Raw genomic sequence first — 12,928 nt, forward strand, 5'->3', positions numbered from 1 at the left:
CTTTTTTCAGCAAGGATGTTAAATTGATAAAAAGTGATAGTAAAGATTTATATTGTTAGAAATATTGAATAAATGCTGTTCTTTTTGACTATTTATTCATCAATGAATCATGAAACAAGTATCACAGTTTCCAAAAAATATTAAGCAACACAACTGTTTCCAACTTTGATAATAACTGAGTATCAAATCAGAATATTAGAATGATTTCTGAAGGATCATGTGACACAAAAGACTGGATTTAATGATGCTGAAAATACAGCTTTGCATCACAGAAATAAATTATATTTTAAAGTATATTATAATAGAAAACCATTATTTTAAATTGTAATAATATTCCACAATATTACTGTTTTTTTTTTTTTTTTGATCAAATAAATGCAGGCTTGATGAGCATAAGAGACTTCTTTCAAAAACATTAAAAATAGTAATTTTCCAAACTTTTGAATGGTAGTGTATGTTCACCAAAGCTGTGTTTATTTGACCAAAATACAGTAAAAAACAGTAATATTGTGGAATATTATTACAATAAAAAATGAATGATTTCTGAAGGAACATGTGACACTGAAAATTCTGCTTTGCCATAAAGGGAATAAATTACATTCTGAAATATATTAAAATAGAAAACAGTTATTTTAGATTATAATAATATTTCACAATATTACTGCTTTTTTAGTCAAATAAATGCAGCCTTGGTGAGCATAAAAACATTTTTAAAAACTTTATTATTAGTGTGCTTCCACCAAATCCCAGATGAACATCTGATTATCTTTAACTGACAATCCATGTTATCCATAATTGTTCTGCGTCCTGTCTCACGTCAACTTTTTGCTCTCTCTCACTCTCTCTCCACCTCTCTTAGTCATCCCAGGATGTGTCAGAATTTCTATAGTTTTTCAAGGTCATGCCCAGTGGAGCGGAGAATGGCAATCACCGGAGAGAAAGAGCAAGTGGTGCCAAACCACAGCTTTTTCCTGAACACACCCCCCTCAAACAGCCCAACCAACCTGCCCCCACCCCAGAGACACACCTCAGGTAGGGGGTAAACCACTCCTCACACCCGTCCCCTTGAACGCAAGGGGGTATAAATGGAGGTGCGAAAGAGGAGAGAGCGATTCAGAGGACGATCGGACAACCGAGATGGATCCCATGGCGAGACATATCACATTGATGTTCTTCATGGCCTGTTTGGTGTGGACGATATGTTCAGCAGCACCAATGCAGTGTCACTTCAACTCTCAAGGTGAGAGCAAATGTCCTGTTTCATGATATTCCCTTTAAATCAGTTTTATTTCAAGGCTTGAGGAGGCTCTCAAGGCTTGAGGAGATTGATATTCCTTGTGTTTGACGTCTCTCTTCACAGCTCTGTGTGAACATGATGGAAAGCAGTACTCTATGGGAGAAAGCTGGATGGAGCAGGGCTGTGTGCAGTGCACCTGTCTGCACCCCGTGGGAGTGGGATGCTGCGAAACGTAAGAACCATAACACACATTGCATCTGTTTCTCTATTGGATATGAATAAAAAGATCATCATGAATGAGAACGGTGAGATTTATTTATTTATTATTTTTGGTGCATTGAGAGCATCAATGATTCTGTGACGAACTTTTAACATCCATGGAAACTTTCCAATGCACAAAAGGCTCTGTATAGTGGAAAAAGGTTCTTCAGATTATTCGAATGGTTTTCACACTTAGAAAAAAAATTTTCTTCAAGAACTGTTCACTGAATGTTGTTTTGCAGAACCCAAAATGGTTCTTCTATGGCAGGGGTTCCCAACTCTCAAGTAGATCAGATCTACTTTCCAGTTTGGCTCCAACCTTAATCAAACTCACCTGCCTTTAACTTTAGAGTAATCCTTAAAGTATTAGTCCACTTTTAAATAAACTTTTCCTGATAATTTACTCACCCCCATGTCATCCAAGATGTTCATGTCTTTCTTTCTTCAGTTGAAAAGAAATTAAGGTTTTTGATTAAAACATTCCAGAATTTTTTTCCATATAGTAGACTTGAATGGGCACCAAATGATTGAAGGTCAAAATTAGTTTCACTGCAGCTTCAAATTGTCTACACTGTCCCAGATGAGAAATAAGGGTCTTATCTAGTGAAACCATCGCTCATTTTCTGAAAAAATTTGAAAATTATATACGTTTTAACCATAAATGCTCATCTTGAACTAGCTCTCTTCTTCTTCTCTATTAGAAATCCGGCAGTGTAGACTGCCCTCCACAGGTCAAAGTTTGAACTAATTGTTATATACTATTGAACTAGCATATTGCATATAAAAATTAGTTCAAACTTTGACCTGTGGAGGGCAGTAATACGCTTAGCAGATTCTACACTGATTGATTTCTAATAGAGAAGCTAGTTCAAGATGAGCATTTATGGTTAAAAATTATATAATTTTCATTTTTTTTTTCAGAAAATGAGCGATGGTTTCACTAGATAAGACACTTATTTCTCATCTGGGATCATGTTGAACAATTTGAAGCTGCAGTGAAACTAATTTTGACCTTCAACTGTTTGGTGCCCATTGAAGTCCACTATATGGAGAATAATCCTGGAATGTTTTCATCAAAAACTTTCATTTCTTTTCAACTGAAGAAAGAAAGACATGAACATCTTGGATGACATGGGGGTGAGTAAATTATCAGGAAAAGTTTATTTAAAAGTGGACTAATCCTTTAAGTCTTTTATTATCTTGTTCAGGTGTGTCTGAATAGGGTTGAAGCTAAACTCTGTAGGAAAGTGGTTGAGAACTCTTATTCTATGGCATCACTGTGAAAACCACCTTTTGAGACCTTTAAGAGATACTATTTAGCTGTTTTGTACTTGTTGCTACACGGAACTAGTCCATTTTGAATTGTATTTCTAATAAGTGTTCAATTACAGTGTGCATCGGCCTGTGGACTTTCCTCCCTGGTGTGAAGTTCGAGTTGAATCTCTGACCTGCCAGGTCATGCTGGTGTTGACCTCTGATCCTCGTCTGCCCTGCATTCCTGGAGAAGACAACAATGTTGACCCAAGACATGGAGCACTCAACATGAAACTAGAAGGTTAGCATGGAAGAGGAAGCCTTCAAATCATAAATCACCTGCCTGTCAGCTAACATCTGTCTCACTGTTAAGTGAGATGGGATATTACTCCTATAACAACTGTATTCTCAAAACATAACCATTACCATTTAAGGAAGCATTCTCAATTTAAAGGAAGCAAGGAAGTGTTTTGACATGTACAGCATGTAGGGGAGAACAGAGAAAGCATGTTTTTTGAATCCTGTATTGAGTAAGTGATCAGTTCTTTTTATTTGTATGGAATGGTGTGCATTATGTGTATTTGTGCCTTTTCTGCCATGTTATTATCACATCGAACAGTAGCACTCGTATGGCCTGTCATTCTCTTTTACAGTTTCTTCTCTCCATAGCCAAGATGTTTTCAAGCTCTGAGAGCAAAATTAAGTGTATTGCTGATTAAATCATTGCAATAAAACTCTTTATGAGACAAGTAATATTGTGATTCGATAATAGATTTTGTTCGTTGCTAATTTTAAGCAGCATAACCAAAGCTTCTTCTTAATCATGTATGCACTACTGTAAATATCAGCTGACAAGCTTAGTAATATATGTAACTGTTCACTAATAAATATGTATATTAAAAATATTCTCATTTCTCTTTCTATTGTCTTTTAAAGTCATCAAAATGTTCAACAAATCATCAGCTACAAATAACTCTTAAAAGATTTTATTCAGTTATGATTTGCATATAGAGAAATGTACAAAATACCTTGTAATAGAGGAAATGAAATATAACACAAACCATTTGTCATTATAATTTGCATACATTGAAATATAGACAATAAATATAGATATTTTAACACAAGAGGTAAAGCAGTCTGTTGGTCAAGGCTTAAATGTTAAAGTAGCTTAAATAAAGAATCACCATCTCATTGCATGGCAAAAGATAAGAACCAATAAAACAACTCCAAAAATAAGCTACTTCAGAATTTGGAGCACTAACAACACATCTCACAACAACAACTCGTTAGTTTTTTTGATCTTCTACTCAAATGTTGATGCTGTTTGTCCCTGTGAACTGCGAAACATATGAAGCTAGCGTGGGATTGGTGGGAAGCACTTTGATTGGCAGGTCCCAACTGAAGGTGTCCACATCCACATGCTCCGCCCCAGTCCATAATGTGACTTCTGACTGATTCTGCAGAACCACCGGTGCCTCCACTGGTTCCCGTGCTGTGACGAACTCAAAATGCAGTCGCCATCTTAACGTCACTGGGGATTAGAATTAAAATATAGAATGGAAATATTTCCTTTTTGTTGATTTAAAAATGGAAAATGAACTAAATATAAAAAATATAAAAATCCAGGCTTAAGCAAAACAAGAAATAAAGCAATAATTAAACCAGAGCATCATTATATAACCTCTTTTATGAGCAAAGGTTTTCTAACCTATATCTGTGGTGAATCCTGGTGTAACATTGAGGGGTACAGGGAGAGAGAAATGGCTGGAGGCTGTGTGCAAGCAGGACTCTAGGTGTCGGCCATGACCAGTGACACTGACAGCCTGGCCGGGTCGTCTCTGGTACTGCTCCTGGACCTCCTCTTCACTTTGCAGACTTACGGAATACTGAGCAGACATGAATACACATGAACGTTCCATGAAGCATTTACATTCTCAAAAGTCTGAGGGTCAATAAGATGTTTTTGAAAGAAATTATTTACCTTTATTCAGCAAGGATGGGTTAAATTGATCAAAAGTGACTGTAAAGACTTTTACATTGTTATAAAAAAAAAAAAAAAAAAAAATATATATATATATATATATATATATATATATATATATATATATATATATATATATATATATATATATTTAAAATAATTTGAGTATTCAGCAGCACAACAGTTTTCATCATTGATAATAATAAGAAATGTTTCTTGAGCACCAAATCAGCATATTGGAATGATTTCTATTGGATCATGTGACACTACAAAACTCAGCTTTGCATTACATGAATAAATTATGTAAATATTTTAAAATGTAATAATATTTAACAATATTACTCTTTTACTGTATTTTTGATGAAATAAATGCAGCTTTGGTGAGCATCAGAGACTTCTTTCAAAAACATTTTAAAAATATAGCTGCAAGTAGCAGGCCTTTAAAGGGATAGTTTGCCCAAAAATGCAAATTCTGTCATCATTTACTCACCCTCAAGTTGTTCCAAACCTGTATGAGTTTCTTTCTTCTGCTGAAGATAAAGGAAGATATTTTGAAGAGTATGGGAAACTGAACAGTTCTGGGGCACCACTTACTTCCATAGTATTTTTTTCCCTACTATGGAAGTCAATGGTGCCCCAAAGCAGCCTGGTTACAAACTTTCTTCAAAATATCTTCTTTTATGTTCAGCAGAAGAAAGAAATTCATACAAGTTTGGAACAACTTGAGGGTGAGTAAATGATGACGGAATTTTCATTTTTGGGTGAACTGTCCCTTTAAGCACATGCATAAAAAGGTATAATGTTTTAATTAGCAAGCCTGTAACCATCTTGATCATAGATGGAAAAGACCATTTACAGCAAATACAGGCAATTTCCCATAGGAAATGTATGGTTTATAAAGCTTTTTAACAGTTATTGAGGTTGAGCCAAAAACCTAGGACTAGTTCGCCAAAGTTGTTTTTTGAAACAATCTCCAATATTTAACAAACGATTCGATGGACAGCGGCAGTCCTAGCGGCAAAGTTGCTCAGAATGTGGAGTTGTACCATGTGGTATGAACAGTGTTGGGGAAAGTTACTTAGTAAGTAATAAGTAATGCATTACAATATTGCGTTACTCCCTAAAAAAGTAACTAATTGCGTTACTTCATTACTTTTTATGAAAAGTAATGCGTTACATTACTTTTGCGTTACTTTTTCTCACTGGGGCTGGGCTTGTTTGTTTTTTAATAACAACAAAAAAGTTCTATTTTTGGCAAAAGGGCCCTTTCACACCAAAAGTGAAATGAATAAGCCTCAAGCTGAAGGAAAAGCATATTTACACCTGTACAGTAGAGGGCGCAGCTCAAACAAACCTTTCTAATCTAAAGTATTTTTTGCTTATTAGTATGGTTGAATTAGGTATATTGAAGATCAGCAGCAAAGACATTGGTTAATAATTGAGATTAAATACATAAAGTATTTTTGTGTAATTTAATATAGTTAATTATTACAGGTTTGCAAAAAATTCTGAGATTGCATTTCACTGTTTTTATTCATTTTGAGGAATACTGAATGTTTTCGTGCAAGTGAGATAAGTAAATGCACGTTCACATTTAGTCTAAAACTACAATAACCCTCATGTTCACACAGCGCACACAACACCTCTGCACTTTATTTCTCTCAGCATGGGGACAGGAGAGCTGTCAGTCAATAAATGTGAAAAAGTAACTTGCGTTACTTATTAGAAAAAGTAACTTAGATATTTTGTTGTAAATTGAAAAAGTAATGCGTTACTTTACTAGTTACTTGAAAAAGTAATCTGATTATGTAACTCAAGTTACTTGTAATGAGTTACCCCCAACACTGGGTATGAATGGGCAGGCCCAGCGAGTTTCATTAGGAACGGCCTCCGTTAACCTTGTCTGATAGCTTCATTGGCATTTTTTTGAGATACGTGAATCATACGTCTTCACAGGCAATTTTGGCACCTTGGACAAAGACACTGTATGCCAATTTTCAAATCAGTCAGACTTGCATAGTTGCAGCCATTTTTATCTTTTTCCATGTTATAGTGGCCAGTCCCTGCGTCCTTCATGCAACAGAATGAGCTCATATGTGTGCAGAATTTGGTGAAAATATCTCATTCCGTTCACGAGTTATAGGCATTTTAGTAAAATGCCCACTTCAAACGTTTTGGCGGCCCTTAGAGACCATGAATCAAAATGTAAACTTTTTTTGATAATTATTGACTCCAGAGAATCTTGCTGCACTGGTTTGGTTCCGATCGGGCCAAAAACCTAGGACTAGTTCGCAAAAGTATGTATCCAAAATACCTGAAAATTTCACAGAGCGATGATCAAATCCATGCATGAGCCAAGGATTCCAATAATATAAGACACTTGAGACACAACGGTTTAGGAGTTATGAGCGATCAGGGCGAGTCTCTGTGACACTGTAGACGTGTGTTTTCAGCACTACACGCTTGAACCCCTAAAAAATCCTACTGCCCCAAACTTTTGAACAGTAGTGTATACTATACCTGTAAACATGGAATATCCCCTTCTGAGAATGTGAAGGTGCCAATGACATCTTCTCCGAGCCTGTACACGGTCTTAAAGATGCAGAACTTAGCCACCTTTCCCCGCACATTTGTGATGTTGAACATATCTGTGAAAGAAATGCATGTGCTCATTACCAAAATTAACAGCTGACACACAATTCAAAACTGAGCAGAGGACTAAAACATGATCATAGATAATGACAAACACATGAGGCTTCCCACAATCACTACAAACCACATTCACTCACGCACATGGGCATCGACGTGAGGTGGTGATCATTAGCATATCCAGAGCTCTTTCTAGCGGTCTTGTATCTCTTCGGCTTCCTTCCTCCTCCTCCAGGAAGGGGTTTGAGGGAGCCACTTCCTCATCTTGAGGGAACGGAGGCTCTGGCATGCCTGGAAAAGAACATCTTCTTACTATGGTGTGGGACATTATATTTAGACCTATTAGCATCATCCAAAACAAGCTAAAGTTTCTAGTTACAAATATAGAGACACTCTATTTATTCATTGTGGCATATTTGTCACTCATGGTTAATTTATTCAGCAACAGTTGGTCTCAATATGGTGGCCAACATGAAGAGGAAAACTGCTTTTTCTAAGCTGATATTAATCAAATCCTCATTTTATGTGAGTATACGTCATTTTACACTTGTTTCTAAAAAGATTAATAGTTTCTTTGGGTGTAAAAATAAAATAATTGGGGGGAAAATATTAATGCATCTCAAATGCAGCCTGGTGAAAATGAATCTCTGTTTGCATGGACGAGGCTGAAAGGAAAACCATACACAAAGAGGGCTAAAAAAACATGTGTGCAACCTACCATGCAGCACTAGAACTCTGAAAGGGACTCGCAGTAACTTGATGGGTGAGTTGACTCGCTGACAGCCAATTGTGAGCTTGTACACATATTTCACCGCCTGACCCCGGAAACTGGGTGGACCGTCAGTGGGCACAACCTCACTATAGGTATCTGAACGAGGGGAAAACAATATTTGGAGGTAAAAAAAAAAAAAAAAAAAAAAACTTAGCAGAGTTCTGCTGCAAATGTGTGGTGTCTCCTGTAGTTCAGGATGCCAGGCATAATGCGCAATTACATATAGCTGAACTGTTGGTCCTGTGTCATGAGCCAGTTTACAGTGAAATATTACCCTGATTATGGGGGTTCACTTCTTATTACTTAAAGGATTAGTTCACTTTCAAATAAAATTTTCCTAATAAGTTTACTCACCCCCATGTCATCCAAGATGTTCATGTCTTTCTTTCTTCAGTCGAAAAGAAATGAAGGTTTTTGATGAAAACATTCCAGGATTATTCTCCATATAGTGGACTTCAATGGCCTCCGAACTGTTGAAGGTCAAAATTACAGTTTCAGTGCAGCTTCAAAGGGCTTTAAACGATACCAGACGAGGAATAAGGGTCTTATCTAGCAAAACGACCGGTCATTTTCGAAAAAAATGTAATTGTATATGCTTTATATAAACAAATGATCGCCTTCCACATGCTTCCGCCAAAAGCGCACTTTCGTATTCTTCAAAAAGCTTACGCTGTATGTATTCAACTTACGGAACAAACGCAGCGCCAGTTCCATTTGTTCCGTAAGCTGAATAAGGAAGGCGTAGGACATAAAGCGTAAGCTTTTTGAAGAATATGAAAGTGCGCTTTTGGCGGAAGCACTTGGAAGGCGATTATTTGTTTATATAAAGCATATACATTTACATTTTTTTTCTAACATGACCGATCGTTTCGCTAGATAAGACCCTTATTCCTCATCTGGTATCGTTTAAAGCCCTTTGAAGCTGCACTGAAACTGTAATTTTGACCTTCAACCGTTTGGAGGCCATTGAAGTCCACTATAAGGAGAATAATCCTGGAATGTTTTCATCAAAAACCTTAATTTCTTTTCAACTGAAGAAAGAAGGAAATGGACATCTTGGATGACATGGGGGTGAGTAAATTATCAGGAAAATTTTATTTGTAAGTGAACTAATCCTTTAAAGTTGTGAGAATGTAAACAACACAAACTCCGTACAAAAAGAAAATGTAATGTGTCATCTAAAAGTGTGTTTCAAATGCAGTTTCTTACAGGTCTTGCTCTCTCCGGGGTCCAAACGAAGGTCACAGAACAAGATCTTAGGCGGTGTGTCCAGCACACACTGCCCTCGTTCACCTGGATCAATGAAGAAACAGGGAAATCGTGAAATCTCTACTCATGCTCTAAATTCATGATTCTGTTCATGTAATTCATGCTCCATTTTAAGATATTTAAATGTAACATATTCTTATTAATACTGTGTAACTGAGTATTCTGCATATGGCAAGAACATCATACTCATCAACAGAACTATTTGCAGTTTCCACAACCTGAATGTTTGTACTGCAACTGCCAAAATCAGAAAAATATTTGGAATACTTTCTGTTCCAAATTAACTAATATTTACTTCTGACATACGACAACCATTTAGATATGGCCGTTTTAAAAAACTGATCATGATTCTGGTCACTTTACCTTTGATTCAATATTAAAAAAATTTGTAAAATAAGTGTGAGATCAGCTTCTTATTTTTCACCTCTGCTTGGTATCAGCACAGTGTCACTCTCAGCTTGCACGTCCTGTTTGGTGCCCTGAGCGGGCAGAGCCACGCGACTCTCGCTGGCATGGAACTGGCAGTGAATCTGAGCACTGGCCCAAGCCAACATCTCACTGTGGAAGATGAACAGACTCATTCAGGAGTGTCAGCACATATTTTGACTAAAATGTGGAGAAACACCAAAGCACGGCAGCATTTCACTTGTTAATGAGGCAGTGGACAAAAAGCAACCTTGCACATTACATTCATGCTGATTATGGTGTTCTTTACCTGCTGGCAGATGTAGACAGATGTGATATGGGGTTTGTGAAGGTTATGAGACACTCCAAAACCTCCCCGGCCAAAAACACAGGCCCTCGTGCCATAGATGCCACCACCTCAATCATCTAAGGAAAAAAAAAAAAAAACGGAGAGGGAGAAAAACGTTACATGCAAGGCACTTAAAGGATTAGTTCACTTTCAAATAAATTTTCCTGATAATTTACTCACCCCCATGTCATCCAAGATGTTCATGTCTTTCTTTCTTCAGTTGAAAAGAAATTAAAGTTTTTGATGAAAACATTCCAGGATTATTCTCATTATAGTGGACTTCAATGGCCTCCAAACTGTTGAAGATCAAAATTACAGTTTCAGTGCAGCTTCAAAGGGCTTTAAACGATCCCAGACGAGGAATAAGGGTCTTATCTAGCGAAACGATCTGTCATTTTCGAAAAAAAAATGTAAATGTATATGCTTTGTATAAACAAATGAACGTCTTCCAAGTGCTTCCACCAAAACCACACTTTCGTATTCTTCAAAAGGCTTACGCTGTATGTCCTACGCCTTCCCTATTCTACTTACGGAAAAAATGGAACTGGCACTGCGTTTGTTCCGTAAGTAGAATAGGGAAGGTGTAGGACATACAGCGTAAGCTTTTTGTAGAATACGAAAATGCGGTTTTGGCCGAAGCACTTGGAAGGCGAACATTTGTGTTTATAAAGCATATACATTTACATTTTTTTCCAAAAATGACCGATTGTTTCTCTAGATAAGACCCTTATTCCTCGTCTGGTATCGTTTAAAGCTGCACTGAAACTGTCATTTAGACCTTCAACAGTTTGGAGGCCATTGAAGTCCACTATAAGGAGAATAATCCTTGAATGTTTTCATCAAAAACCTTCATTTCTTTTCGACTGAAGAAAGAAAGACATGAACATCTTGGATGACATGGGGGTGAGCAAATTATCAGGAAATTTTATTTGAAAGTGAACTAATACTTTAATAGATGTTGATTGGTTTGTTGGCTGCTGTAATGTTTTTTTGTTTTGTTTGTTTGTTTGTTATCTAAACTAGGCGACCAGGGGTGTATTCCAGAAAGCAGGGTTAACTTACTGTCACATATACCCTGAACTCTCGGTTGATTAACCCAAACCTTGCTTACTCGTGGTATGCTGGTTCCAAAAATGTGGCCGGGAGTAAGTTCAGCCAACCCAGAGTATGTTCCCGGTTAACACACAAGACATTCTCAACAGAGCGACGAATCGATGATTCACCATGGAAACAGACGCTAAGAAAAAGCGCCATTCTACTTCATTCTTCTTCTTTTGTTTAATGGCGATTTACATAACCTACTTGGTGCACATCTCCACCTATTGGGTGGTTATGCAATCATTTTTTTAATCTTAATATTGTTTGTTTGATGCTAATTATTTAATAAGATATCACATATATGATATGTATTTTATTATAGAAATGATAGCATAGAAAATGAATTCATATATTAGAATTGAATAAACATTTAGATATTGTATAATATAACATTGTGTATATAACTGTAACTATATAGCAAATTTAGATACATTAATATAACCATATTGATAATATAATACGCATCTGAATTCCTCTTAAGCTAACTAATCCTTGAACATAACCTGCTCCGGAGCAGGTTATGTTCAGAGAGCAAGTTGCTATGGCTACTTACATACCCTAAAAGTTACCTCCGTTTTTGGAACCGAAAGTTGAGGTTATCCGCTTACTTACTCTTAAACATACCCAGGTATGCCACATAACCTGCTTTCTGGAATACCCCCCTGCTAAGACCAGCAAACCAGCGTAAACCGGTTTAAGATGTTTTAGCAAGGTAGAGAGTAAATCATGCAAAAGATAAACATTGTAAAGTATAGCGTAGTCTTAATGAATTTACATTTGAACGTATTTAATACCTGTGACACTGATTAAAAGAGCAAGAATCTTCTAATTAATCTGACAGGAACATATGTGCAAAACTAGACTGTAGATACAGAGCAGCTAACATCTATATTTAAAGAGCACAAGTCGTGCAGCGAATGTTTACTATGTTGTTAGTAGGTAGTCTTAACATTATTTCATTAGTTCCCTTTACAATACCTCGAAGCTGCTTAAAACAAAGGACCACTATTTCTTCCCGTCGATATTTTCAACGTCTTATCCCTGACCACAGAAATTAAAAGACAGAGTTCCCGGCGACGCTCCAGCAACTTAAAAACAAAACAACATGAGACGGTTTTCTCTGGGCCATTATGAGGTTTCCCTGAGTTTTTCCAAACGTCATTCAGGCTACATTTATAAATGGAAAATTAAATGTTCCCATAATATGGACATTGACTAGATAAAAATGTTCGTTATGTATATTATTTTGTATTAGTCATTACAACATAACATGAGAAAGTATAAGATGTCATCGTTTTATCAACTCCGGTATAGCGATGTCCAATTCGTGAACAAATCATTCTTATGAATCGATTCCTTTGAATGATTCAGTTGAACGGGTTCACTGTCTGAACGATTTGTTCTCTCGGTACCTCAATAATAGCTTTCTGAGTGAATATAACACATGTGTTTAACATACTGCTATACTGTGGCTTTACTGAAACGTTTTAGAATAAAACATATCAGACGGCTTAGTTTGTCAGGATCTTTGAAGCAAACTGTTCAAAAGAACCGATTCGAAGAAACGAGCACTCGCGATGAGCCACTCGCATTGGCTCCGTGGCAAATGTGACGTAGACGTTCCAAACCAAAGATAAAAAGGGGTGGTCGGTT

At 36.7% G+C, this 12,928-nt stretch overlaps 2 protein-coding genes across 3 annotated transcripts; one reads left to right on the plus strand and one right to left on the minus strand.

Annotated features, from left to right (window-relative positions):
• Positions 1–698: 698 nt before the first annotated feature.
• msmp1 (microseminoprotein, prostate associated 1) lies at positions 699–3,657 on the plus strand. Its single transcript, XM_048183930.1, has 3 exons — positions 699–1,240; positions 1,361–1,469; positions 2,890–3,657. The coding sequence occupies exons 1-3, from the start codon at positions 1,138–1,140 to the stop codon at positions 3,056–3,058; spliced, it is 381 nt and encodes a 126-aa protein (XP_048039887.1). The 5' UTR covers positions 699–1,137; the 3' UTR covers positions 3,059–3,657.
• A 65-nt stretch (positions 3,658–3,722) lies between these two features.
• rgp1 (GP1 homolog, RAB6A GEF complex partner 1) lies at positions 3,723–12,559 on the minus strand. 2 transcript variants are annotated; one of them, XM_048183928.1, is made up of 9 exons: positions 12,254–12,559; positions 10,139–10,254; positions 9,848–9,981; positions 9,364–9,447; positions 8,101–8,250; positions 7,527–7,673; positions 7,254–7,381; positions 4,461–4,638; positions 3,723–4,283 (listed from the first exon to the last, which is right to left on the minus strand). In XM_048183928.1, exons 2-9 carry the CDS (start codon positions 10,252–10,254, stop codon positions 4,060–4,062), a joined length of 1,161 nt encoding a protein of 386 aa, XP_048039885.1. In that variant the 5' UTR covers positions 12,254–12,559; the 3' UTR covers positions 3,723–4,059. The 2 variants fall into 2 exon arrangements, with proteins under 2 accessions (XP_048039885.1, XP_048039886.1); XM_048183929.1 differs by lacking the exon at positions 12,254–12,559 and adding an exon at positions 12,070–12,187.
• Positions 12,560–12,928: the final 369 nt, after the last annotated feature.

The sequence above is a fragment of the Megalobrama amblycephala genome, linkage group LG3, assembly GCF_018812025.1.
Source record: "Megalobrama amblycephala isolate DHTTF-2021 linkage group LG3, ASM1881202v1, whole genome shotgun sequence".
NCBI classification, from domain to species: Eukaryota; Metazoa; Chordata; class Actinopteri; order Cypriniformes; family Xenocyprididae; genus Megalobrama; species Megalobrama amblycephala.

Coding starts and splice junctions, on each gene's coding strand:
- msmp1 (XM_048183930.1), top strand. CDS start 1,138: ATGGATCCCATGGCGAGACATATCACATTGATGTTCTTCATGGCCTGT. Junction 1,241..1,360: donor GTGTCACTTCAACTCTCAAG/GTGAGAGCAAAT, acceptor CTCTCTTCACAG/CTCTGTGTGAACATGATGGA. Junction 1,470..2,889: donor GGAGTGGGATGCTGCGAAAC/GTAAGAACCATA, acceptor GTTCAATTACAG/TGTGCATCGGCCTGTGGACT.
- rgp1 (XM_048183928.1), bottom strand. CDS start 10,254: ATGATTGAGGTGGTGGCATCTATGGCACGAGGGCCTGTGTTTTTGGCC. Junction 7,674..8,100: donor CAGAGTTCTAGTGCTGCATG/GTAGGTTGCACA, acceptor GTTCTTTTCCAG/GCATGCCAGAGCCTCCGTTC. Junction 7,382..7,526: donor CACCTCACGTCGATGCCCAT/GTGCGTGAGTGA, acceptor TTTCTTTCACAG/ATATGTTCAACATCACAAAT.